This window comes from Herpailurus yagouaroundi, unplaced genomic scaffold (assembly GCF_014898765.1).
Source record: "Herpailurus yagouaroundi ecotype Mexico unplaced genomic scaffold, PumYag 29, whole genome shotgun sequence".
Classification (NCBI taxonomy): Eukaryota; Metazoa; Chordata; class Mammalia; order Carnivora; family Felidae; genus Herpailurus; species Herpailurus yagouaroundi.
Genome location: NW_024412377.1, coordinates 70,635,223 through 70,661,391, shown reverse-complemented (window position 1 = coordinate 70,661,391; position 26,169 = coordinate 70,635,223). Strand labels below are relative to the sequence as shown.

Sequence of the window (26,169 nt, the reverse complement as noted above, 5' to 3'; positions counted from 1 at the left end):
GGAGTCCACTCCCCACAAAACATGGCTGAAGATAAGCATATAGGACCTGAATGAGTTATGGTTCTTTAGTTGCAAGCAAAAGTAACCAATTCTGGAAAATTTAAGGAATGAAAGCCCATTATGAGAAAGCCATCAAAAGTCTCCCAGAAACAACAAGGCCAAGGACATGAAGAGAAAGCAGGCAACTCTGTGCAGCAGGAACCTGTTGACCATAGCAGATAGCATCCACACTGCATGAATGAACTAGCACTCTCCCTGCATAAATAGACTCCAGAGACTTTTTCTCCACTCCCAACTCCCTGCAAAAAAAAAAAAAAAAAAAAAAATTAAAAAAAAATATATATATAGTCAAAGAAGTTGAGAAAAAACTAAATCACTACAAAGTGAAGTGGACCGTCTTAAGATATGTTACAACTGGTGGTGTTAAAAATGTATGGATCAGGAAGAGGCTTAGTTGAGCAAATTTACAAAGCTTGTGAAGATTTTAGGTGTTCAAATCATAGGGTTATTCATTGTATTTTTCATTAGCAGGTACTTCATGGAAAATATTTGATTCTAATCATATGTTCTTAAACTAATAATGTCAATAATGACCTTCATTTGCTCTCATGGACTTGACCATCATCACTTCCATGAATTTTTTCAAAAACTGAAATTGAATATCTCCACTTGCCCTGTGCAGAGAATTTTGGTGGTTTAGAAGTAGTAAAGTTTTCTTGTGTCAGAGCCAAGACTGAAATTTTTCTAAATAATTAGTATTTCCCTCAACCACTGTTATTGAGCACTAAATTCCAAAAGCTTTGGAAACATTAGCATGTGCTAAAGATTTGAATATTTTCCTAATGAATCCAACCTAAAATTACAAGGTAACACAGTGCTTGTATGCAGAATTTATACTGTAGTACAAGTCATTTAGATGACAACTAATGTTATTTGAATCACAGGTAATGTCAGGCTATGTATATACTTTTTATGCCATCAAACATTAAAACATGAAGCAGCATTACCATTCCCACCAAATTTGAAACTGGTGTATTTTATTTTCTAAGCTTAAACTACATTTCTATGTTTGGACCTCTGGAGTTTTGGACCTCTATGCAAGTATTTTGGCATTTTAAAAATCCATAAAACTATGCAATTGAGGAGTTTCCACCTAACTTTCAGTTACGAGTGAGGTGTCTACAGTGTAATGACATGCTAAAAGGCATGCAATATAATATTATAAATGCCTTCTAAGCAATAACTGTACTCAATTAAAGTCATGTGCTTATGATTGATATTGATATTTGCAGTACCCATCAATGTGAAAAGACGCTTTCAAAGATGAAATAAATTTCATTATATATCTGCTTTAACAAGTGTACATTTATAGTTGTTTGATGATAAGCACTAACTTTGAACCCCAAGGAAGGGAAATATTATTACCCTCAAAATATCCTCAAAATAATATTAATACACTGGTGTTACAATAAATTGTACCCATTTATTATTACAATTTGAATTTTTCAATAAAATATTTGTGAATATTTGTTTTCTCTTTTGTTATGTTAATACCTACATTATACCCATAATTTTGCCTCTTGGTGGCAAAACCTAAAATGTTTATTTTTCCGACCTTCACAGAAAGTGTTTTCTGACTCTTGTAAGGAATTACACCAATTTAACCCATTAGACTGTTTGAATCAACCTTGTCAATCAGTGGAATGATAAATACTGCAGTACTTCCATGTTTCAAGCAGAACTATGGTTTTATCAATTTTGGTTTTGGCTGTTCTCATGTATAGTCTTAGCTCAAGTTTGGTCTTTGATTGAACATATATTGCAATTATGTTAGGTTGTGTTAGGGGAATGCTTTTTGTGTGAGTGAATGGTAAAGATTTGGAAATATGGGGGGCGCCTGGGTGGCTCAGTCGGTTGAGCGGCCGACTTCGGCTCAGGTCACGATCTCACGGTTCGTGAGTTCGAGCCCCGCATCAGGCTCTGGGCTGATGGCTCAGAGCCTGGAGCCTGCTTCCGATTCTGTGTCTCCCTCTCTCTCTGCCCCTCCCCCATTCATGCTCTGTCTCTCTCTGTCTCAAAATAAATAAACATTAAAAAAAAATTAAAAAAAAAAGATTTGGAAATATGTAAAATATTGGAAGCTGGTGACATGTTAAAAGGATATTTTGATTAAGGGACACATGCCACACAGAAGAAGGCAGGTGGATTTGTTGGTTGGGGGTAGATTAGGTTGTGGGTTAAGAGATGAATATATTTAATAGAAACTCCTAACATTTGGTTGATTAGGAGCTATCTTCTGTTTAATCTTGAGAAAAACTAATAAAGCTTTGTGTCATGGTATAGAAGGTCATTCATAAATTCTATGCTGCTGCAATTATATTTTAAGAAAGAGATCACAAGAAATGTTTTATTTCTTCAATTTATGTTGCAGTAACAGGGAAAAAGAGATGTCAGAAAAGTTACTTCAGGCAGCTGTACCCCTTTTCCAATTATTTTTTTTAATTAACCCAAATGTCACAATGAATGTGACAGCGTTGGAAATTTATAATTTATACTTTTTTAGGAAGTTAGGTCTCTCTAAGAGTGCTATAAAATTTAGACAATGATGGCCAATGGTTTGAAGATAGAAAAGTTATTGTAGAAGTACCGAAAATTTGTTATTGTCTACAGTGTTTTTCGCTTTTGTTTTGTTAAATACATTAAATCTTTAAAAATTATCTAACTAATGCTTGCAGATGATAAAATCCATAAAATCTTACAAAAAGGATGTACAGTGAAAATTGAAGCTCTCCTTAAAACATTTTTTTTTGATATTTATTTGAGAGAGAGAGAGAGAGAGAGAGAGAGAGTGCGCACCAATGCGCGAGTGGGGGAGGAACAGAAAGAGAGGGAGACAGAATCTGAAGCAGGCTCCAGGTTCTGAGCTGTCAGCCCAGACCCCATGCGGGGCTCTAACTCATGGACCCTGAGATCATGACTTGAGCTGAAGTCGGATGTCTAACTGACTGAGCCACCCAGGCGACCCAAAGTTCTTTTTAAAGATACATTTCTACCTTCTGGTGCTAATTGGTTAAAAAAGTCATGTATTTTTCCAGACTGTAGAGACAGACATACACATGTATATAAATTTTCTTGACTTAAGTGGGCTCATTCTATGCATACTTTTTTGCATTACCCTCTTTTTAAAATATATACGAAATATTTTTTTTCCAACATTTATTTATTTTTGGGACAGAGAGAGACAGAGCATGAACGGGGGAGGGGCAGAGAGAGAGAGAGAGACACAGAATTGGAAACAGGCTCCAGGCTCTGAGCCATCAGCCCAGAGCCCGACGCGGGGCTCGAACCCACGGACCGCGAGATCGTGACCTGGCTGAAGTCGGACGCTTAACCGACTGCGCCACCCAGGCGCCCCTATAGGAAATATTAATAGTGCACAGTGTTTTAATGCTTACATGTTATAAGGTTTATTTAATGTAGTTATTTATAGATGGGTATTTATTTCTAATTTTTTCTTTTGGCTAAGGGGTGGATACAGATTTTGGTAGGCTGAAACTTACAAAATTGGGGTGGGTGTGTATGTGTGTGTGTGACATCTTAAAACTCTAGTGACTTACAAGTGTAAAAGCAAGTGCAGACTCTGGGAAGAGATCTTGCAAGTGTGCTGCCTGTAGGTTAAGTGTTATTAGCATCACAGAGAGTTCACCTTTCGTTATTGTGATTATAAGCAGTGCTTCAACAAATATCTTTGTTTTTATATCTTTGTGTACTTGTTGAACTATAGACATTAACTAAATTTTATGAGGTGAAATTACTAATACAGAGGATATTAGTTGTTAAGTCCATACACTCAGGATCTAAGCTGCCTGGACTCTGACATGTTTTTCCACTTACCAGCTCTTTCACCTGGGACAAGATCCTTAATCTCTGTGGCTCAGTCTCTTATATGTAAATGGCGATAATAATGATGTTATAAAATGTTATGGATTTAAGTACTTATAAAGTGCTTGAAACTATTAGGCATTTAGTAAATGTTAAGTATTATGTCAGTTTTGTGAATTTTTTTTTAAGGCAGTGTCATGACATTTAAATGTTTTGAGTCATGTTGTTTAAGTATAACACATTTACTCTAAAGATGTAAAGAATAAGCCATTTGGACTGTTACTAGTGCATTTGTATACAAACGTATATAACAATGACATCATGGTAAAGAGTGCTTTGCAAACTATCCTAACAGGTATTATGATATCGGTTCATAAAGTATAATTACTAGAGTGTTTTCCTCTTCACTGGATTTTCACTCCATGTTTTTTTTAGGAGGATGGTTGTAAAGAAGGGAAAATGGTTTCCCCATATAATTCCATTCTTCTAAGATCATTTGTCTTTTCCACTTTGAATTTACAACTATGAATCTTTAGATATGTAGAAATGTTAAGAAGTTTTGACTTCAAAGACTTACCTTACTCAGTTTTGTTTTGTTTTGTTTTGTTTTTAATTTAGAAATACTTTTCATAAAGGTCAGTTATGCTAAGGCAGTCAAAAAATTAAAGCCTCGAGAAGAGGTACCAATTTCTTGACATGATCAGGAGCTAGAAAAGGTAGAAACGGCTAATATTATTATTCTCTTCCCTCTGCTGTCCTCATTTCTTTACTCTTATCTCCTTTCCTTCTTCCTTGGGTCTTCTGGCCTTCATTGCTAAATGTAGTAGGTGGTAAATTCTAGCTGACAGAACAGACCTGCCAGGGATCAGAAGTGTTGTTAGTTCTTCTAGGCCTTTGAGTTTCTAGTGCATTTCCAGCTCTTTAGGGAATCTAGTAAGCTGTGGTAGGTTTCTTTCTTTCTGGTTTAAAATTGTTATAGCACAGACCAGGAATTTGAGGAGAAGGGAAATCAAAAGTACCAACCCATTCTTCTCACAAATGAGCTGACATGTACTAAAAAAATTTAGCCTATATAAAACCTCAAATTTAATTTCTCTTTGAAACATTAGGTGATGTTTTTCAGGAGGCTAAAATGATTGCTAAAGGAAGTAGCAAATCTTAGCAGATTTGGATTTTAATATATGTACCTTGCTAGAGGTACCAATGATGAATGGGGTCTAAGGTAGTTTAAACTTGCTGATTGACTCTGGCTTTCACCTCTTTCCTCCTTTCCTAGCCTGTTTCAGAGTAAAAATAGAAAGTAAAAAGAGGGCAGTGCTAGGGAAACTGATATTCACCACAATCAAATGTCTTCCCTTGTCCAAATGATAAAATATGAAGGAATCAATAATAGAATTTCTCATTTTTTGCTTCCTTTTTGATATGTAGTGATATTACTACTGTTAAATCACATCAAATCAACATGTATGTACATATTTATGTGTATGCCTATGCACATACTTACTCTTGTACCAAGGATGATAAAAAAAATACAAGCTTATATTAATTTCTTATGGAACTGAAAATTTTCACATTTCTGAAAAACTAACATTGTTGGAAATAACATTGTTTTGAAGGGAAAAACTTTTAATTATGCGTGGCTTCTCTATTTTTTATGTAGTGTGCTTGCAGTATTCCATTATTTTACTTGCCCTTAATTGGTAATAATGCATAAATAATAAAAAATGTAACCTGTTCTTGAGTTTTATTTATAATATATTCAATTCTACCTCTGCCTTGGGAGGAACATTATTGTTTTGCACCCACTGTTAACAAAATATTCTTAAAGGTGGAAGGCAAAACTTAAAGTTACTTCTGAGAAAAATGGTTTTTTTTAATGAAACTAATAAAATTGGTTAATAATGTAAGATTACACGTATAGAGAACATGTTATGCTTCAAACTCTGTAATAGTAACTTAAAAATATGCACAGAATCACAAGAACTCTTTAAGTTAGGTGTTAAATTGATTCCTATCTTATTAACGGAGGAAATGGAAGTTTAGAAAAGCTGAGTGAATATTGAAAGTGAGGGTGTCTGGTTCTAGAGCTGTTGTTTGTCACACAAGAATAAGGTGCTTTACAAACTGCAGTAGAGACATAAAGTGGTCAACACAAATACTTCTCTTATTCTGAGGTGGGAAGGTGAAGTGATTAACTTGATGATACAGCTGTTACAAGGAAAGGAGTCAGCCCTGTATTTCCAGTTTCGTTCTTTGTCCATTTTCATATTAGGTTGTCCTTTTTTCTAAGAGGGCTTTTGCTTGTAATTTGCACTGCAAATTATTTCTTCCCAGTTTGACTTTTGCTTTTGACTTTCTTTATCATCTCTTTAACTTCCAACATATTTACATTTTCGTGGAGTTGGATTATTTAATATTTTCTTTTGTATATTTTGGATTTCATGTTTTGCTATAAAAGGCTGAAGATAAAGATTTTAATGTGATACAATAGCTTTCTGTGTTTTTTTTGGTGGAAATATTTCTATTCAGGACCAAATGCATTTTATGCACCCAAAAATGATCTGGGCTAAAGTTCATATTAATTTTGTTTATTTAGTTGTGTTAATATCTATATGGAAAGTATCCCTAAAGCATTAATATAGTGTATGAAAAGAGAAATCTCTTACTATCCACTTAAATTGCCATTCAGCTAAACCTCACTGTCTCTTCTTTAAAATAAGGATAATACTATCTGATTGGTTGTTGTGAGAAGTAAATGAGAGAATACATGCAAGAAATCCTGGATACCATATACTCAGTGCCTACTAAGTACCAGTCATTACATATACATTACTGTATTTGATCCTCAAAACAATGCTTTGAAGCAGGTATTCCTGCCCTCAGATTACAAGTGAGAAAATAGATTTAATGAGCTCATGCAACTTGCTCAGCATCTCTAAAAAGTGGCACAGCCAGAATGTAAATAAATGTTTGTCTGAAAATAAAAACCATGGTCTTTTCACTACACTCTTCCTGAAACATTATCGATATTTATTTACTTAAATCCTTTTTTTCTTTTTATTATTTATTATTATTTTTAATGTTTATTCATTTTTGAGAGAGCATGAGCTAGGGAGGGGTACAGAGAGTGGGGGACAGAGGATCCAAAGCGGGCTCTGCTCTGACAGCAGGGAGCCCAATGCAGGGCTCAAACTCCCGAACCGTGAGATCATGACCTGAACTGAGGTCGGACGCTTAACCGACTGAGTCACCAGGTGCCCCAATCCTTTCTTCTTTTTAAATTTTCTATTTCTGTTTCCCTTTTTTATTAATGACTAAGACTCTCAGACTGTCCAAGAGTACTACTTGTGATTACTGAAATAGTCTTTTCTTCACTGTCCAGTAAGGTTGCCTGCCACTAGCCACATGTGTCTGTTTAGCACTTGAAATATGATTAATGCAACCAAGAAACTGAAATTTTACTCTAATTTACTTTACATTAAATTACATGTGGCTACTGCTTTGGACATCACCACCTTAGATGTATGAATGTTTAGTGTGTTTGTATAAAGTGAGTATAATGTATTGACTAATAATGAGGAAACTGATCATTCTAGGTTGAAAACCTTAGCAGAAGAACTTATGCAGACACAGCAGATGCTTTTAAACAAGGAAGAGGCTGTCCTGGAGCTAGAGAAGAGAATTGAAGAATCTTCTAAGACCTACGAAAAGAAGTCTGAGTACGTAAAACAAAAATAATTTGAAGGAAGAAAACTTAACTGATGTAATTTTACAGAACGCTTCAGTTACATGGTATTATGAACATAAAATTTCTAGAAGCTGACATTTCATTTTAAATACAAAACTTTGTATAACTGAGTTACTTTATAGGACTCTGGAAAAATGATTCTGGGTTTTGTCAATGTAGTGTCCTGATCAAATATCTCAATATTTTACCAATTTGAACTATTTTCTGAAAAATCCTGTTAAAAGTTGTCTTTATTCCTCTCATCAGTGTCCACCAGATTCACTGTGAATTCCTGGTTCAGAAAGAGGCAGGTCAATGTTCTCTAGAAATTGGCTTCCCCTCTGTTAGAAGGAAACAAACTTATTAGAAAACAGCAATCTGCTTCACTTATAAAAATCCTTCTGAGACTTGCTATGCTGTTTTGTCTTACTGTTGTTGTTTCTTGCTGATTTCTGGATCTGTAAATATCCTCCTGGATCCTCTTACTTTACTTGTCTGTGGATACTGTTGTTTTCAATGATTTCAATAATTACGTTTTCTACCATTTTAAAGTTTAAATTTTGATCTATAACTTAAAATTTATAATCTGGCTTTGGTTATTGCTTGCATCTCCAACAGGTGTTACTGGTATGGTGTCTCTACTCTCTACTCCTGACTAGAGTATATACATTTCTTGCTATCATACTCTCATAACTGGGTTGGTTTATCAAGATTCTCAAGGAAATTATGATGTGTCGAATTTCTCTGGTCTATAGTTGCACTTTCTACATAACTTCTAAAATATTCTCCACTTCTTTCAAGTCTCTGATCCTCTTATCTCCACCCATCATTGTCAGCAGTTGGATATCTTCTACATTACAGAAAAAAATTAGAATCATCAGGTGGCAACTCCCTTCTTTTCTGTGACTACATATCCATATCTGCTGCGTTTGTACCCATTCTCTGTGCTTACTTCCATAGAGGAACTGTTCCTTTTCTCAAGTCTATTTCTTGTGCCTCTTTTTGTATCATGTCTTCTCATACTTTCTCAGAAATTTTTCATCATTTTTTATATTAGGTTTACCTTTTCTTCTCAATTGGATCCGATTTTTGTTTATTTTTTTTTATTTTTGTTTATTTAGAGAGAGAGTGCATGTGTGTGCATGTATGGGGAGGGGCAGAGAGAGGGGGAAAGAAAGAATCCCAGGTAGGCTCTGTGCTGTTAGCACTTGAACCCCACAAACCATGACCTGAGCCGAAACCAAGAGTCGGACACTTAACTGACTGAGCCGCCCAGGTGCCCCAGTGCTCATTTGTTAAATATTCTTAAGTGTTGATTCTTAAAACAATTTCTACATCTCTGCCCACCCCAGATAACCCTTCTATATTTTCCCCCAACTGCCTTTGCCTATTGTTTTCTTAGTCATACTTGTTCTCAGAGTGATTATATTCACTCATTTCTTTAATTCCTACTTAGTTCTCAACCCATATATATCTAGCTTATTCCTCGTCACCACTGAAATAGGTATCTGTAAGATCTCCAATGACTTCTACATTGCTAAATTTAACAAGTATCTTACTTGACATTCTCTCAGTATCTGACTTTGTTGACTACATGTTTTTTGTTTTTTTTTTTTCTGTTGGTGTTTTGGACCAGATCTTTTGCTTCTCTTTGTGGCTACTCCTTTATAAACTCATTCTCCTTCACTAAGCCAGTCTATTTTGGAGTTACTCAACGAATGGCCTTAGGCTACATTCACTCCCTAGATGGTTTCCTGATGATGACCCACATTTATTACTCTTGCTCAGATTTTTCCTCTGAACTCAATGTCCATGTAGTCAATTGCCTACTTGACATAACTCCTTGGATGTCTTAGAAGTAAATTTCCCATGTCTAAGGTTGAATTAACAGTCTCAACACAGAGATGCCTGGGGGGCTCAGTCAGTTGAGTGTCTGATTCTTGATTTCGGCTCAGGTCATGATCCTCGGGTGGTGGGATTGAGCCCCATGTCTGGCTCCGTGTTGAGCATGGAGCCTGCTTGAGATCCTCTCTCTCTCTCTCTCTCTCTCTCTCTCTCTCTCTATCTCTATCTCTATGTTTTTCTCCTTCTGCCTCCTCCCAACTTGTGCTCTTTCTCTCTCTCTAAAACAAAACAAGACAAAACAAAACAAAAATTCATATATAAAAAAAATTTCAATACAGCCCAACCCAATTCAACCTAGTTCACTCTTATATTCCTTATTTCAGTGAATGGTAACATAATCTATTTTATTATACACCTTAGAATATTAGGGGCCTACCTCTCCCACTTATACTATAGCTCTTATTACAACTTGGTATTAAATATTATATTAGAATCAATGAGCTTTTTAAAGATGAGAACAGGAAAATTTGAGTTATTCTGGGCATTCCTTTAATATGTCTGGAAAATTTTAGTATTGTGTTAATAGAAGATTCTATTTGGGTTGTAAAAACAAAATGTATCAAACATTACCCATATAAAATTCAAAAAAGAATTATATTTTGCTTTTCTGTCTTTGGGAATAATCTCTTCATTTGTTTACAGATAACCAAGTGGTTCTATTTTTTTATGGTTTTGTAAATACACACATTGTAAATGACTCCTGTTTTAAAATTTAGTAGGTATAGAGAAAGACCATAAGATGGCTGACCCTCTCATTAGCATGTCTACGTTGTTGAAAGAGACAATCTTTAAGGGGTTGTCTTAATCTAGAAATTGTGAGATTCTTTGATTTTTGTTGTTTTCGTGACTCAAATCTTTGACTCTCTTTTCATCTACATAATGAATGTGATCCACTCTCTTACACCTATTTATATTTATCAGGAGATGATAATGGGAGTATAAAGAAAGGAGGCTTAAAGAGTGGTGGATATCTGGGAAATAGCATTTCCTGAGTTCTTACTCTGTTCCACATGTTATGCCAGATGTTTTATATATATTACCACACTGAATGTTAGCTTCACTACTCCTTTTGTGTATTTGCCTGTATTTTCCCTTTAAGACTTAGAGAATTAAAAAATATTATAATTACATATCTAGTCAATAGTAGAAAACACATGAGTTCTTGACTCTACAGCATCTGTCTTTTTCATCACAGCATCTGCTTGATCTTATTCTTTTAATAGTGTTCTTATGAGGGTAAGTAGAAGAGATAAGTATGTCAAACAATTCAGGGGATGAGTTCTGTTTAGCTCTTTGTTATGGAGTTGTTATTATCAGCTTCATAGCATAATCTTGAAAATGTTAAGCACATTTATATAACTAAGTAGTCATTATGAAATTTCATTAATTTAGATATTAGTAGGGTTGAAGTTTGTCTTTGATTTATATGTTAAAATATTTTGCTGAACGGGGTGCCTGGGTGTCTCAGTCGGTTAAGCATTTGACTCTTTGATTTTGGCTCAGGTCATGATCTCACTATTCATGAGTTTGAGATTCTCTGTCTCCCTTTCTCTCTGCCCCTTCCCTGTGCTCTGTCTCAAAAATATAAATAAATAAACTTAATTTTTTTTTTTTTTTTGCTTAGCAAATAACCTGAAAGGGGTTCTAGTGGAAATATTTGCGTTTCAGTTTCTTAATAATTCATAAACATTTCCTTCATATATGTGTGTAAATCTACATATATATTTAAATACACTTATATAATTAAAAGCAATTTCAATCTAGCTTTAGAAATAGATTTACAATAATTTTTACTCTGCAATACATTTTTAGCTTCATATGCTGTTAATTGGAAGTATTAAAAATAATAAGACAGAACCACAGTTCTTCACAAATACTAAAAATATCCTATAAGTTAGACATTTACACTTTTATTTATTTTTATTTATTTATTTTTTTAAACGTTTATTTATTTTTGAGACAGAGAGAGACAGAGCATGAACGGCGGAGGGTCAGAGAGAGGGAGACACAGAATCTGAAACAGGCTCCAGGCTCTGAGCCATCAGCACAGAGCCTGATGTGGGGCTTGAACTCACAAACCGCAAGATCATGACCTGAACCGAAGTCGGACGCTCAACCAACTGAGCCACCCAGGCGCCCCGATATTTACACTTTTAAATTATTGCAGTTATACTGAAATTTTACCTAACAGAAAGCATTGTTCGTTCTATTGAAATAATAAGGAACTAAAGTTAAAACCTTTAAATTTGAGTTTAACATAAATGTCTCTAAAACATTTTATAGTAACAGTGGAAAAAATAAATTATATGAGAAATCATTTGATAGCTTTCATTCCTATAATTGAATAATATATAGTGAAAAATAAACTTAAAGAATGGTTTTTATGTGACATTAAATTCACACTAACAAGAGTAGAGTTTTAGCTTATATAAATAATGCAGGTCTCAACTGAAATGTAGCTATTGTAGAATTATATTTTAAAAAATAGAGTAAAAGGAATAAAACCAACCACTTGAAATGGTATAATTTTAATACAACACAACGTGTCACTGTAGTATACATAACTTTACTCATTACTTCTAAAGCATATTTATTCAAATGGAAGTAATATCAATCTTCTCCTGATTTATGACCCTTGACTACTGTATTAGAAAATAGTTTATGGGAAAATACATCATGCATATGTCATTTATGACTCAGGGGCATAAAGAGCAAGTAATATTACTACTGGTTTTAATGCTTGGCTTAACTACCAAAAAGTGAATGATTATTTGATTTTGTGTTGTTTTGTACTATTATCACTTAATACTTAAAAATACTTTATATGTTATAAAGTCATAACTCTTACAGCTTTGCAGAATCTTTTTTTTTTTTTTAAATGTTTCTTATTTACTTTTGAGAGTGCATGTGCAAGAGAGAGACAGACTCTGAAGCAGGCTCCAGGCTCTGAGTTGTCAGCACAGAGCCCAATGTGGGGCTTGAATCCATGAACCATGAGATCATGATCTGAGCCAAAGTCAGACGCTTAACTGACTGAGACACCTAGGTGCCCCAAAGCCATGCAGAATCTTAAGAGAGTATTTGTTTCAACCTCCTTGTCTTTCAAATTATGTAACATCTGAGGCCCAGAAATTTTAAGAGACTTGCAAAATGTCACATCTACCTTACAGTTCAGGTAAGACTTAAGTTATCTAGAGTATTGTATAGTGTGCAAATTCAGGGACCTTTTATTTTTGTCTCCAGATTTAAAAATTATGTATATTACAAACAAAGTTGTCCTACCTAGACAATACATTCAATAACATTTATTGCATGTCTGCTAGGTGCTATGAATACAATGAAGGGTAAGATATTTATTGTCCCATGTCTTAGGAAGCTTACACTTTTGTGGAGTAGACTAATATGAACAAGAAATTAACATTATGATAATTGCTATAAAATAAGGAGTTCAGATAAAAGAATAATAGAGGAACACCTACTTAAGATAGGTACTCTGGGGTCTCCCAGAAATTGGCATTTTTACTAGCTTTGAAGGACAGAAGTTGCCCCCCCACCCCCCCGTGTGACAAATGCATGGAAAGAGTAGTCAGAGATAGGCAGTAAGTTGCACATGTAAAGGTTCTGATCTCATCTAGGTTTTAAATTTATTTAGGGCTTCCTATTGTGTTATACAATCATTTATTTTCTATATTTTTTTCTTATAATATGTGTAACTTGTTTGCTCAATGGTGTTATAAGCATAAAAAATCATTAATATTGTCTGGTATAGTGATTACAGTAATACTTTTAAAAAAGTAACTATTGAACAAAAGCAAGATGTTTATGTGAAACTATATCATTATACATAAAGCTCAATGAGATTAATTGGAAGTAGCTAATGTTGCTTATTAATTTCATGACCAGACATGTTGATTAAAGACAGTTAGGACTAGGGATGCCTGGATGGCTCAGTCGGTTAAGCATCCGACTTTGGCTCAGGTCATGATCTGGCATTTCATGAGTTCAAGCCCCACATTGGGCTCTGTGCTGACAGCTCATAGCCTGGAGCCTGCTTCGGATTCTGTGTCTCCCCCTCTCTCTGCCCCTCCCCTGCTTGTGCGCTCTCTCTGTCTCTCAAAAAATGAATAAATGCTTTAAAATAAATTAAAAAAAAAAAAGTTAGGACTACAGCCATACTATACAGCATCTACCTCCCCACCAAATCTCATTGTTTTTCCAAACCACTAAACTAAAACCCATAAATTTATATTTTAACCCTAATTTTTGGTATTAGGATAGTGTCTCAGAATGACTAAGTGATTGCCAATATGATACAAGATAATTATTTGAAACTCCTGAGAGAAGAATAAAAAAGGCCTATCTCTAAAACAGATTATTTAAGAACCCAAGGCATATGAGATGATAAAACCTCACCTAACCAGAGGAAGCATGGTGCAGCAGCACTGATATACATTTTAATTAAAGGTTTTATTTTCATACAATTACAAATTGACCTATAGTTGTAAGAATCAATACAGAGAGATCCCATGTACCCTATGCTCACATCTCCCCTATGCTCACATCTCCCCATCTTGCAAAACTATAATATAATATTATAATCCAAATATTGACATTGATACAGTAATGGAACAGAACATTTTCATCATTGCAAGGATCGTTTGTATTGCATTTTTATAGCTACACTGCCTTCCATCTCACACCCTTTTTTTTAACTCCTGGCAAATGTCTTCCATTTCTGCAATTTTGTCTTTTCAAGAATGTTATATAAATGGAATCACATTGTATATAACCTTTTGAGATTGCCTTTTTGTATTCATCATAATTCATCCAGGCACTTTCATTCCTTTTCATTATTAAGTAGTATTCCATGGTGTATATGTTAGTTTTCTAGGGCTCCCATTACAAAGTACCGCATACTTGGTGGCTTAAACAAATTTATTCTTTCATATTTTTTTTTTTAATTTTTTTTCAACGTTTATTTATTTTTGGGACAGAGAGAGACAGAGCATGAACGGGGGAGGGGCAGAGAGAGGGGGAGACACAGAATCGGAAACAGGCTCCAGGCTCTGAGCCATCAGCCCAGAGCCTGACGTGGGGCTCGAACTCCCGGACCGCGAGATCATGACCTGGCTGAAGTTGGAGGCTTAACCGACTGCGCCACCCAGGCGCCCCACTTTCATATTCTTAAATGAAGTGTTGGCAGGCTGGTTTCTTCTGATGGCTCTGAGGGAGAATCTGTTCTTTGCCTCCCTCCTAGCTTCCCTAATAGCTGGCAAACCTAGGCATTCTTTGGTTTATAGAAGCATCACTTCAATCTGCCTCCATCTACTGGTGGTATTCTGGGTACTCTTCTCAGTATCCAGATTTTCTTCTTCTTACAAGGACACCAGTCATAAGAATTAAAGGCCCAAATCCACTCCAATATCACCTCATCTTAATGAATTACATCTGCAAGAACCTTATTTCCAAATAAGATCACATTTTGAGGTTCTTAGGGTTAGGATTTGAACATCTCTTCTTAGAGGACACAATTCAACTCATTTGTCTAATCATTCACCCTTTGAAGAACATCTGATTTGTTTCCAGGTTTTGACTATTACAAATAAAGATGCTTCAGGCATTCATGTACAGCTTTTTTTGTGAATGTAAGTTTTAATTTTTCTGGGATACCCATGAGTGCAATTGCTGGTTTCCTACTAGCAGTGTATGCGTGATCATTTTCTCCTCATCCTTGGCAGCATTTGGTGTGGTCATCTTATTGTATTTGAGCCATTCTAATAGCTGTGTACTGATACCTCATTTTTTTTATATTGAGACTTTATTTTTTAGAGTAGTTTAACTTTCATAGCAAAATTGAGGGGAAGGTTCAGAGATTTGCCATATATCCTTGACCCTACACATGTATATCCTCCCCCGTTTTCAATATCTCTCCAGAGTGTTATATTTGTTACAATTGATGAACCTACAGTGACACATCATTATCACCCAAAGTCCTTAATTTAAATTACATTTCACTCCTGTCAGTTTGAACAATGTGTAATGACATGTATCCATCATTATGGTATCATACACCATAATTTTTGCCAGAAAGCCTCTGTGCTCCAGTTATTTATCCCCCTGCCCCAATTCTCAACTGTTGTCAACTGCTGATCTTTTTATTGTCCCCATAGTTTTGCCTTTTCCAGAATGTCATATATTTAGAATCAGACATTATGTAGCCTTTTCAGATTGGCTTCTTTCACTTAGTAATATGCAGTTAAGTTTCCTCCATGTCTTTTTGTAGCTTGGTAGCTCATTTGAGTGCTGAATAATATCCCATTGTCTGGATGAATCGCAGTTTATTTATCCATTCACCTACTAAAGGACATCTTGGTTGCTTCCAAGTGTAGGCAATTATGAATAAAGCTGCTCTATGTACATCTGTGTGCAGGCTTTTGTGTGGATGCAAAATTTTAATTCCTTTGAGTAAATAAAGGAGTGTGACGCTTGATCATATGGTAAGAGTATTTTTACTTTTGTAAGTAACTCCCAAACCATCTTTTCGAGTAGCTGCACCATTTTGTATTCCCACCAGTAATGAATGAGAGCTTCTATTGTTCCACATCCTTGTCAGCATTTGATGTTGTCTGTGTTTTAGAGTTTGGTCATCTCATCACTGGATAGAGGTATCTCATTGTTGTTTTAATTTGTATGTCACTGAGGACACATGGTATGGGGCATCTTTTCATATACTTATTTTCCATGAGCATATCTTCTTTGGTGAGGTGTCTGTTAAGTCTTTGACCTGTTTTTTAAATCAGGTTGTTTGTTTTCTTATTGTTGACATTTAAGAGATCTTTGTGTATTTTGAATAATAGTCTTTTATCAGACGTATGTGTTTCCTATGTTCTCTCCCTGTCTATGGCTTATCTTACTGTTCTCCTGACACTGTCTTTCACAGAGCAAAAGTTTTTAATTTTCATAAACTGAAGTTTATCAATTATTTCTTTCACAGGTGTGCCTTTGTTGTTTTATCTAAAAAAAGCTCTCACCAGACCAATGTCATCTATGTTTTCTCCTATGTATCCTCTAGGAGTTTTGTAGTTTATGTTTTACTTTTATGTCTGATCCATTTTGAGTTAATTTTTATGAATGATATAAGGTCTGTTTTTGATTCATTTCTTGCATATGGATGACTACTTGTGCAGCACCATTTGTTGAAAATACTAACTTTTCTCCTTTATGTTTATCATTTTGGAAGACCCTATTTATTATTCAGGGTAAAGTAAAGGTGAAATAGTTTAGTATAGAGATTATAAATGCCATGAGAAGTCATGTTTAAAAAGAGCCTTTTCGGGGCGCCTGGGTGGCTCAGTCGGTTAAGCGTCCGACTTCAGCTTAGGTCACGATCTCGCGGTCCGTGAGTTCGAGCCCCGCGTCGGGCTCTGGGCTGATGGCGTGGAGCCTGGAGCCTGCTTCCGATTCTGTGTCTCCCTCTCTCTCTGCCCCTACCCCGTTCATGCTCTGTCTCTCTCTGTCTCAAAAATAAATAAAACGTTAAAAAAAATAAAAAAAAAAGAGCCTTTTCTCTAAACTTTATATGTGGTTTAAAATTTTTTAATTCATTAATTTATTATTTTTATTGAAGTATAGTTGACATACAACATTGTTAGTTTCATGTGTACAACATTGTGATTCGACATTTGTTTACATTACAAAATGGTCACTATGATAAATCTAGTTACTATCACCATATAAAGTTATTACAATACTATTGACTGTATTTCCTCTGCTGTACTTTACCTCTATGACTTACTTGTTTTATAACTGGAAGTTTGTACCTCTTAACTCCCTTTGCATATTTTTCCTGTCCTCCTACCCCCTCCCCTCTGTAACCACCAGTTTTCTCTCTGTATTTATGAGTTCATTTCTGTTTCTGTTCTGATTTGTTTTTTAGACTCTACATATAAGTAAAGTCATACGGTGTTTGCTTTTCTCTGCCTGACTTATTTTACTTAGCATAATACCCTCTAGGTCCATCCATGTTGTCACAAATGGCAAGATTTCGGGCACCTGGGTGGCTCAGTCGGTTGCGCATCTGACTCTTGATTTCTGCTCAGGTCATAATCTCAGGGTTATGGGATTGAGCCCCGTATAGGGCTCAACCGTGAGCATGGAGCCTGCTTTAAATTCTTGCTCTCTCTCTCTTTCCCCCACTCGTATGCTAGCTATTTCTCTCTGTTAAAAAAAAAAGTCAAGTTTCATTCTTTTTTTATGGCTGAGTATATGTTTCATTATGTAGATGTATATTTTTTATATATATTTTATAAATTTATATATATATATTTATATATATTTGAATAATATATATCCACACAACACCACATTGTCTTTATCCATTCATTATTGATGGACACTTAGGGTGCTTCCATATCTTGGCTATTGTAAATAATGCTGCAGTGAAAATGCGGTGTGTGTATCTTTTTGAATTATTGTTTTTGTTTCTTTGGGTAAATGTCCAGATTTGGAATTGCTGGATTGTCCGGTATTTCTATTCTTTTTTTTTTTATTTCAACTTTCTGTAATGGTTTAATCCCTTAAAAATTTTATTTAGTATTTAATGAAGCTAAAACTAATTTCTGTGATACAGTCATTTTCTGGTTGAAAAATACTTCTAACTCTTTAATATTTTTCTCTTAAGTCTATATCCTAGTTGTTACTGGATATGCATACTATACAACCATATAATGTTTCTTATATTTCAGCCATTAAAAAAAATTATTTTAGGTAGAGAGAGAGAATGAGCAGGGGAGAGGAGCAGAAGGAGAGAGAATCTTAAGCAGGATCCATGCTCAGCACAGAGCCTGAGGTAGGGCTTGGTCCCAGGACCCTGGGATCATGACCTGAGCTGAAATCAGCAGTTGAACACCCAGGGCAACTGGGTGGCTCAGTCAGTTAAGCGGGCCGACTCTTGATTTCAGTTCAGCTCATGATCTCATGGTTCGCAGTTCAAGCCCCACATCAGGCTCTGTGCTGACATTGCAGAGACTGCTTGGGATTCTCCCTCTTCTTCCACCTCTGCCCCTAACCTGCTGTCTCTCTCTCAATAAATAAATAAATAAATAAATAAATAAATAAATACACAAACAACAACAAAAAATGGGTGGTGCCCCTAGTGTAGTCATTTAAAATGGGCCAAAAACAGGTATCATCTCTCTTAGGGTTTGTGTTAGTGTTCTATTCCTGCTGTAATAAATTGCCACAAACTTGGTAATTTAAAACAATATAAATGTATTCTCTTATATTTCTGGAGATCAGATGTTGGAAATGAGTCTTGTGGGCCTAAAAGCAAGTTGTTGATGGGGCTGATTTCTTCTGCAGGTTCTTGGGGAGAATCCACTTTTCTGTTTATCCAGCTTCTAGAGACTTTCCTTATTCCTTGGCTCTTGGCACCACATCACAGTGCCTTTTCTTCCCCCCCCCCCTTTTTGTTTTTTGTTCACATTGTCTTCTCTGACATTGTCCCTTTTACTTCTCTCTTATCAGATGCTTATGTTTATATTGGGCTCACCTGGATAATCTAAAATAACTTCCCCATTCCACCATCCTTAACTTACAAAACTCCCTTTTGCTGTATAAGGTTACATATTCCTAGGTTCTGGAGAGAAGGGTGTAGTCGTTTTGGGGGGCCTGCTATACAATTGAAGAGATAATCAAATGTAGGTGTTTTGCTCCCATAAATGTATTTCTTTGAATTTTTTGTCCTAATGTTCTATTCATATTTACTATTTTGTAATTATCGCTCCTTATTAGTTATTTCATATTTTATTTTTGAAGTTTATTTCATTCCTTTAATTATTATTATTTTTTTATTTTGCATTTTTCCCTATTGGTCTTTAGGAATTTGATTTACAGAAGGTTAATGGTAGTAGTAATGGTTTTAGAGCATTATTATTTTCAAGTATAATTTCCTATTAATTGGTATACTTTTGTGAAATCATTCACCCTCTTTTTTGGACTCATTCTGCAGGTACATAAACACATGTTTTTACCATCTTACCTGGTACATTTTAAATTGTGCCCTATCCTTTTGTCATGCGATTCTTTTGGTGGTGAGGAGATACAAAGAAGGAACCTTCAAGAAGCTTTAAGTTCATATGGGTGTAATTTTTTCCAGAACTCAGTCCTTATGAATTTGTGTTCTCAAAAGTGACCTTTAAAAATGAACTTTCTCTGAAGAGATTCACAGAGAAAAAGATCTATAACCAATTTATTATGAAGAAAGGACTTATTACTTAATATGCAAACCAGCAGGAATTTATCAGGAAATCTGTGTGGATTTAGAACACAGTTCACGGACTGTTGAATGATGATGATATAAATGATAATTGCTACTTACTGAATTCTTACTTGATGGGAGGCACTATGCTAACAAGTTTTTAAATATTATCTCATTGTATTCAGAACAACCCTGACAATTTGGTATTATTATCAATTTTTCCCATGCTAAAACTGAAGATGAGAAAATCAACATGATTAAGCCATTAAATTGAATCTGTTCTCATTTGATATAATTATACTCTTACCATTATGCCATGATGATTTTACTTGGGAGGTAGTAATGAGCTCTGACAGTATGGTATATCCTTCTTCATTACTTTGGCCATGAACTCGACTGGTTAGGGCGATTTGTCTTTTGAACATTGCTAGGTTTCTGTTATAAATAATCTTGGGCTGCCTGGGCATCTCATTTAAGCATCTGACTCTTGATTTCAGCTCAGGTCATTATCTCATGGTTCATGAGATTGAGCCCTGCATCAGGCTCAGTGCTGACAGCGCAGAGCCTGCTTGGATTCTCTCCCCCTCTCTTTCTCGCCCTGCTCACCTTCTCTCTCAAAATAAATAAACATTAAAACAAAAACTTTGCTCATTAGTTCTTTTCCCAAATTTCACTCAATTCTCCATCTGAGTTCTCTTTTTGTCAGTTTCACCTGAAACTCATTGCAGTATAATGAGGAGATTTTAGCTCTCCTAATAGCATTCCCTGAGGTTGTACCCTGTTCAATTTGATTGAAATTGAGTTTTCAAAATATTGATCAACATTGTATGTATAAACAGATCTCTCTTAGTGGGCATTTCTTCTGCCTATGATTACTTATTCAATTAGTATCGATCCATATAAATTCCAATTTAAGAAAGTAACATTTTCTGATCTTATTTTCCAGTTTTGAAGTTTTCCCTTATTGACAGTCTGTTGTCACTTACATATTAATTACCTATTTTCAATGGTACATGGCACAGTTCTTTAAGATATTAGTATACTATATATAATAGTGTTTCTAGAGGTGTTTGTTCCCCACCACCACTCCCTGTTTTCTTGTGGCTTTAATGTGGGTGAATTAGTTTGAAATTCCCTTTGGGGCAGATTTCAAGGTATAAAAAGTCACAGAAAGGCAACATGTGGCCTATGTAGTTCTGTAAAGAATTGGGGAAGTATATTATCTTTATAGTGATGTATTGGAAAGATCTGGGGACTTATGCTCATTTCCTCAGTGACAGCTCAGTCCTGAGTCCTCATCAGAACAGTTTTCTTCAACTCTTAAAACACACCCCTCACAAAATAAACACAGCTTCTTCCCAGGTTGTCACTTTGATTTGGTTTATTTTACCTGAGGCACAGATCTGACTTCAGCTATATTCCATTTGAGATTTGAAGTAAATTGAGATTCTGCTTTAGTCATATTAATTCATTTTAGGCCCTACACTTCTCAACCTAAGTGTCTGTACTCTGTGAGGTAGATGGCTTAGTTGTAAAGTAAAATGAACACCATACATTATAATATATTTCAAAGCATCTTGAATTTGTTTTTTGCTTCCAAATATTTTCTTCCATTTTGCTAATGCTAACATTTAGTAACTATCGTGATGATGCGAAAGCTGTTTGGTTTTATCATTCTAATGATTCTGAAGGACTGTTATAAAGGTGAAAATGAAAGGAAGCAGAAGCGTAATACATGTATAGTTTCCTTGAAAGGCTCTGTTTCTTAAAGAAGTTGAACTAATTTATATTTAATGTGTTCTTTTTCAGTATTGTGCTTCTGCTAAGCCAGAAACAGTCACTTGAAGAGCTGAAACAGTCAGTCCAGCAGTTGAGATGCACTGAGGCAAAGTTTACAGCACAGAAAGAATTACTAGAACAAAAAGTACAAGAAAACGATGGGAAAGAGCCACCTCCAGTAGTAAATTATGAAGAAGATGCACGATCAGTTACATCTATGGTAAGCCAAAGAGTAATCAAATGAGAAACTTGAAAGAAGAAGTATCTAGGTAATAAATGAATATAAAAATTAATTCTTTTGCTATGACAAATTGTTTTTCTTGTTAATATGCAGGCCCTGTTAACTGGAGAGTGTGATGCTAAGTGAAATAAGCCATACAGAGAAAGACAGATACCGTATGGTTTCACTCTTATGTGGATCCTGAGAAACTTAACAGGAACCCATGGGGGAGGGGAAGGAAAAAAAAAAAAAAAAGAGGTTAGAGTGGGAGAGAGCCAAAGCATAAGAGACTGTTGAGAACTGAGAGCAAACTGAGGGTTGATGGGGGGTGGGAGGGAGGAGAGGGTGGGTGATGGGTATTGAGGAGGGCACCTTTTGGGATGAGCACTGGGTGTTGTATGGAAACCAATTTGACAATAAATTTCATATATAAATTAAAAAAATAAATAAATAAATAAATAAAAAAAATAAAAAATAAAAAAAAATATGCAGGCCCTGTTAAACTTGTTTGTAAATGCAAAATAGATTTGTCAGTCATGTCAGGTCACCTGGAGAACATTTTTGGGAACCACCTGTAGAGTCAGAGGAAAAGCTCTTCTCTGGCCTTTAAAACTGAATACAAAGACTGCAAATGTTTTTATTCCTGGAAGACAGAAGGCAGGGTGTTATTAATAAGATAGAAGTAAGAAATAAGGAGAAAGCTATTTATTATTTTTTTCTTCTTAAGAACAGTAAAATCTTATTTGTCTGAGATTGATGATATATTTATTATTTTCACAACACATTTGATTTTGTTTAAAAATAGATTTTTTTTACTTATATTCTTAAACTACAGTAAACACATTCAAACCCACCAACTAGAAATTCAACTACATTTTATATTTTCATGACCTATTTAAGAATGCCTAGTATAAATACTTTCCCTCCCCTTCTCTCCCTTCCTCCCTCCCTCCCTCTCTTCTTTTCCTTTTTTCCTTCTTCCTTTCCATCTTAGGTTGGTGGTTCTCACCAAGAGGACAGTTTTGCCCTCCAGGGGACATCTGGCAATGTCTCCAGATATTTTTGGTTGTTACAGTTAGTGGTATCTGATGGGTAGAGGCCACTGATGCCTCTAAACATCCTATAATGCACACGACAACCTTTGCCTTCATATTCCCAACAAAAAAGTATCCAACTCAAAATATCAGTAGTGCTCAGGCTAAAAAAGCCTGAGGTATGTCCTTGGCTTTTTCTGTGAGTAGCTGTATGTGGTCCATAAATAGAACTATCATAGTTGATGATGCTATAGCTGATATTTTAGTCATTTTTAGTTTACGTGGTTCTGAATAGTATAACTTGATTATTAAACATATTCAGATGTCTCTATTGAAAGCAAAGGCAGTATTTGAAAACGTGATAAATGAATATGAAATATTTAAATTATTATGGTTGTTCCCATTTTTGTTATTAATTGAGCCGTGTTAATCTGTAAGTTACATGACTCAAATTAATGGCAGTGTTAACCAATACACTTATGCTTCAGTAGTGAATGCTTTTGTGGAGGAGTGCCTTAAAGAACTGTACCACTAAGATGGGCCACAGATTATGTATTCATTTAAAAAAATTTTTTTTAATGTTTATTTATTTTTGACAGAGAGACAGCATGAGCGAAGTGGGGGAGGGTGAAGAGAGAGAGGGAGACACAGAATCTGAAACAGGCTCCAGGCTCCGAGCTGTCAGCACAGAGCCCGGTGTGGGGCTTGAACTCATGGACAGTGAGATCATGACCTGAGCCGAAGTCAGATGCTCAACCGACTAAGCCATCCAGGCGCCTTGATTGTGTATTCTTATACATGTGATTAAAATGTATAATCAGAGTTAGGATTGTATAGTCAGGTTCTTAGAGGTGTTGATGTTTATTTTGGCTCTAAAATTTAATTACAGTGAAAGCCCATCTATTTATTTACAGAAATCTAAAAAAAAATTGTGGAGGCAGAAAACATAATCATCTCTGTCAGGAGAAGCCATCTTAATGTCTTTTTTTTAAAACTAGGTCTAATTTTGGCCAAAATTCCAAGGAGAGTATGATAAATATTAAGTACTGTGCAAAAATTCTCCATTGTCTGGGCATAAGTATGTTTCATTTATTCATTTGAGCAATATTTATTGAGTCAAGCACATTTCTAGATGGCTTAAGATACATCAGTGAATAAAACTAATTAAAAAAACCTCTCTTAGAGGTCACATTCTGTAGTGAGTGGCAGTTAATAAATGAGTAATAAACTATATACTATTTTGGAAGATTCTAAATGCCAAGAAATAGAAACAGAGCAGGGTAGAGGGTTGGGGGTCTAGAAGTTGGGACACAATTTTAAATCCAAGTCGGAATACCCATCACTGGGTAGTTGACATTTGAACAAAGACTGGAGACAGGGAGCTACTACACCCCTTCATTTCTGGGGAAAGAGCGTTTCAGTCAGAGGGTGCACCTGTTGCACAGGCTATAATGCAGGAGCATGTTGGACTATTCAAGGTATGATTAAGGAAGTCTGAGTGGAGGGGAAGGTGAGAGTATGGGGAATGAGATTAGAGAAGTATTAGGGAATAGACCTTGGGGCTTTGTGGACCATAATTAAGGCTTATGACTTTTCTCTGAGTGAAATGGGAAGCCACTAGGGTGGAGAGTAATAACAGAGGAATGACATGCTCTGACTTTTTATTTAGATGGATTGCTGCAGCAACTATGTTGAGAATTTACTTAAGGGAATAAGGATGGAAGAATGAGATTATTGCAGTAACCCACATTATAGAAGATCATGGTTTGGGCAAGGATGGTAGCATGGGAAGTAGCAAGAAGTGTTTAGCTTCTGGATGTATTTTGAAGGTTGAGCCCAGGAGATTTCCTATGGATTAAATGTGAGTTATGAGAGAGAATAGTCAAGGATGATTTTAAGGTTTTTATCAGGAGAACTATAGGAATACAATTTGTTTCGAGTGAATGGAAAGATATACCTAAGTAGCTATGATGAGGCAGAGCAAGATTTCAGTTTGTCTTTCTAAAAAAACAAGTCATTGTCAAAATTTGGTATTTGGGCCTTGTGTTCAGGAGTGCGATTTGGATTGGAGATATAAATTTGAGAGTCTAGGTATCACATGGTATTTAAAATCATTTGACTAGGGATGCCTGGGTGGCTCAGTCGGTTAAGCATCCGACTTTGGCTCGGGTCATGATCTCACAGCTGGTGAGTTTGAGCACTGCATGGGGCTCTGTGCTGAGAGCTCAGAGCCTGGAGTCTGCTTCAGATTCTGTGACTCCTTTACTATCCTATATGATAATAAGTATTATCCTATATGTACCAGGACCCTTTCTTGATTCTTAATAACTATGTGTATATGCATTCTTACAGAGGAACTTCTGAAGTTTTTTCTTTTACTTGGGTTTTGAAAATCTTAGCTAGTAAATCTTTTGTTCTCTGAGTAGTTTATAATATTTCCTTGTCTCCATGTGGGTGATTCTGTGTCTCCCTCTCTCTCTCTGCCCCTCCCCTGCTCACGCTCTGCCTCTCTCTCTGTCTCTCTCTCAAAAACAAATAAACATTAAAAAAATAATAAAATCATTTGACTATAGGCAGTCACCAAGTGAGAGAGAATAGAGAAGAAAAGAGAATCAAGGACTGAACTCTGGGGCACTTCAAGTTAGTTGGTCTAGAAAAGGAAGACCTGGTGGGAGACTAAGGAGTGACCAGTGAGGTAGTAGAAAATCAAGGTAATTTGGTGTCCTTCAAGTATTCCAATGAGAAATGAGTTCCAGAATTTGGGACATGCTGGATTAAGGCAAAAGAAACCTTTGTACTAACTGCAGGCTTTTTGGAACTTTTAATATCCATTGCCTATGAAGGGAAGTATAGCATGGGATGTAGTGTCTCTGAAAATATTGACCTAATTCCTTTTCAGAGAGTATCCTAAAGGGACCATAGTGCAATGGAATATACTTTGGGAAATACTGAATTAGAAGAGAAATCCTTTCTTTTCTGATTGGGTTGTTGACAGATTAAACGTGCTGCTGATAATTCTAAAGTCATTTTGAGTTGTCTAAATGTTCTCTAAACCCAAGGATTATTTTATTTTATTTTATTTTATTTTATTTTATTTTATTTTATTTTATTTTATCCTTCAATTCTAGCTGTGCAGGACAGAGGAATTTGCCTTTTGGAAAATATTAGGAAGGGAACTATTTGTTGACTGTCCTTGGATACTGATGGAAATACCAGAATTTTCTAATCCCTGAGTATCATTAGCTGACTTTACTATTTTTAAAATTAATTAATTAATTAATTTAAAAGTATCACCTTTCTTCATGTTTGCTTTTAGTTGTCTAGATGTAAGAACGTAAGCTTTCAATCAGTATCTGTTGAGTTG

The 26,169-nt window shown here is 35.4% G+C and overlaps 1 protein-coding gene across 3 annotated transcripts in view; it reads left to right on the top strand.

Annotated features, from left to right (window-relative positions):
* The window catches only part of FER (FER tyrosine kinase), a 437,513-nt gene that overhangs the window by 113,296 nt on the left and 298,048 nt on the right, over positions 1-26,169 (top strand). For all 3 annotated transcript variants that reach the window (XM_040447039.1, XM_040447033.1, XM_040447048.1), the window contains 2 exons: positions 7,479-7,601; positions 21,582-21,771. In XM_040447039.1, the coding sequence (XP_040302973.1) occupies positions 7,479-7,601; positions 21,582-21,771 (313 nt within the window). The remainder of the gene's footprint in view (positions 1-7,478; positions 7,602-21,581; positions 21,772-26,169) is intronic.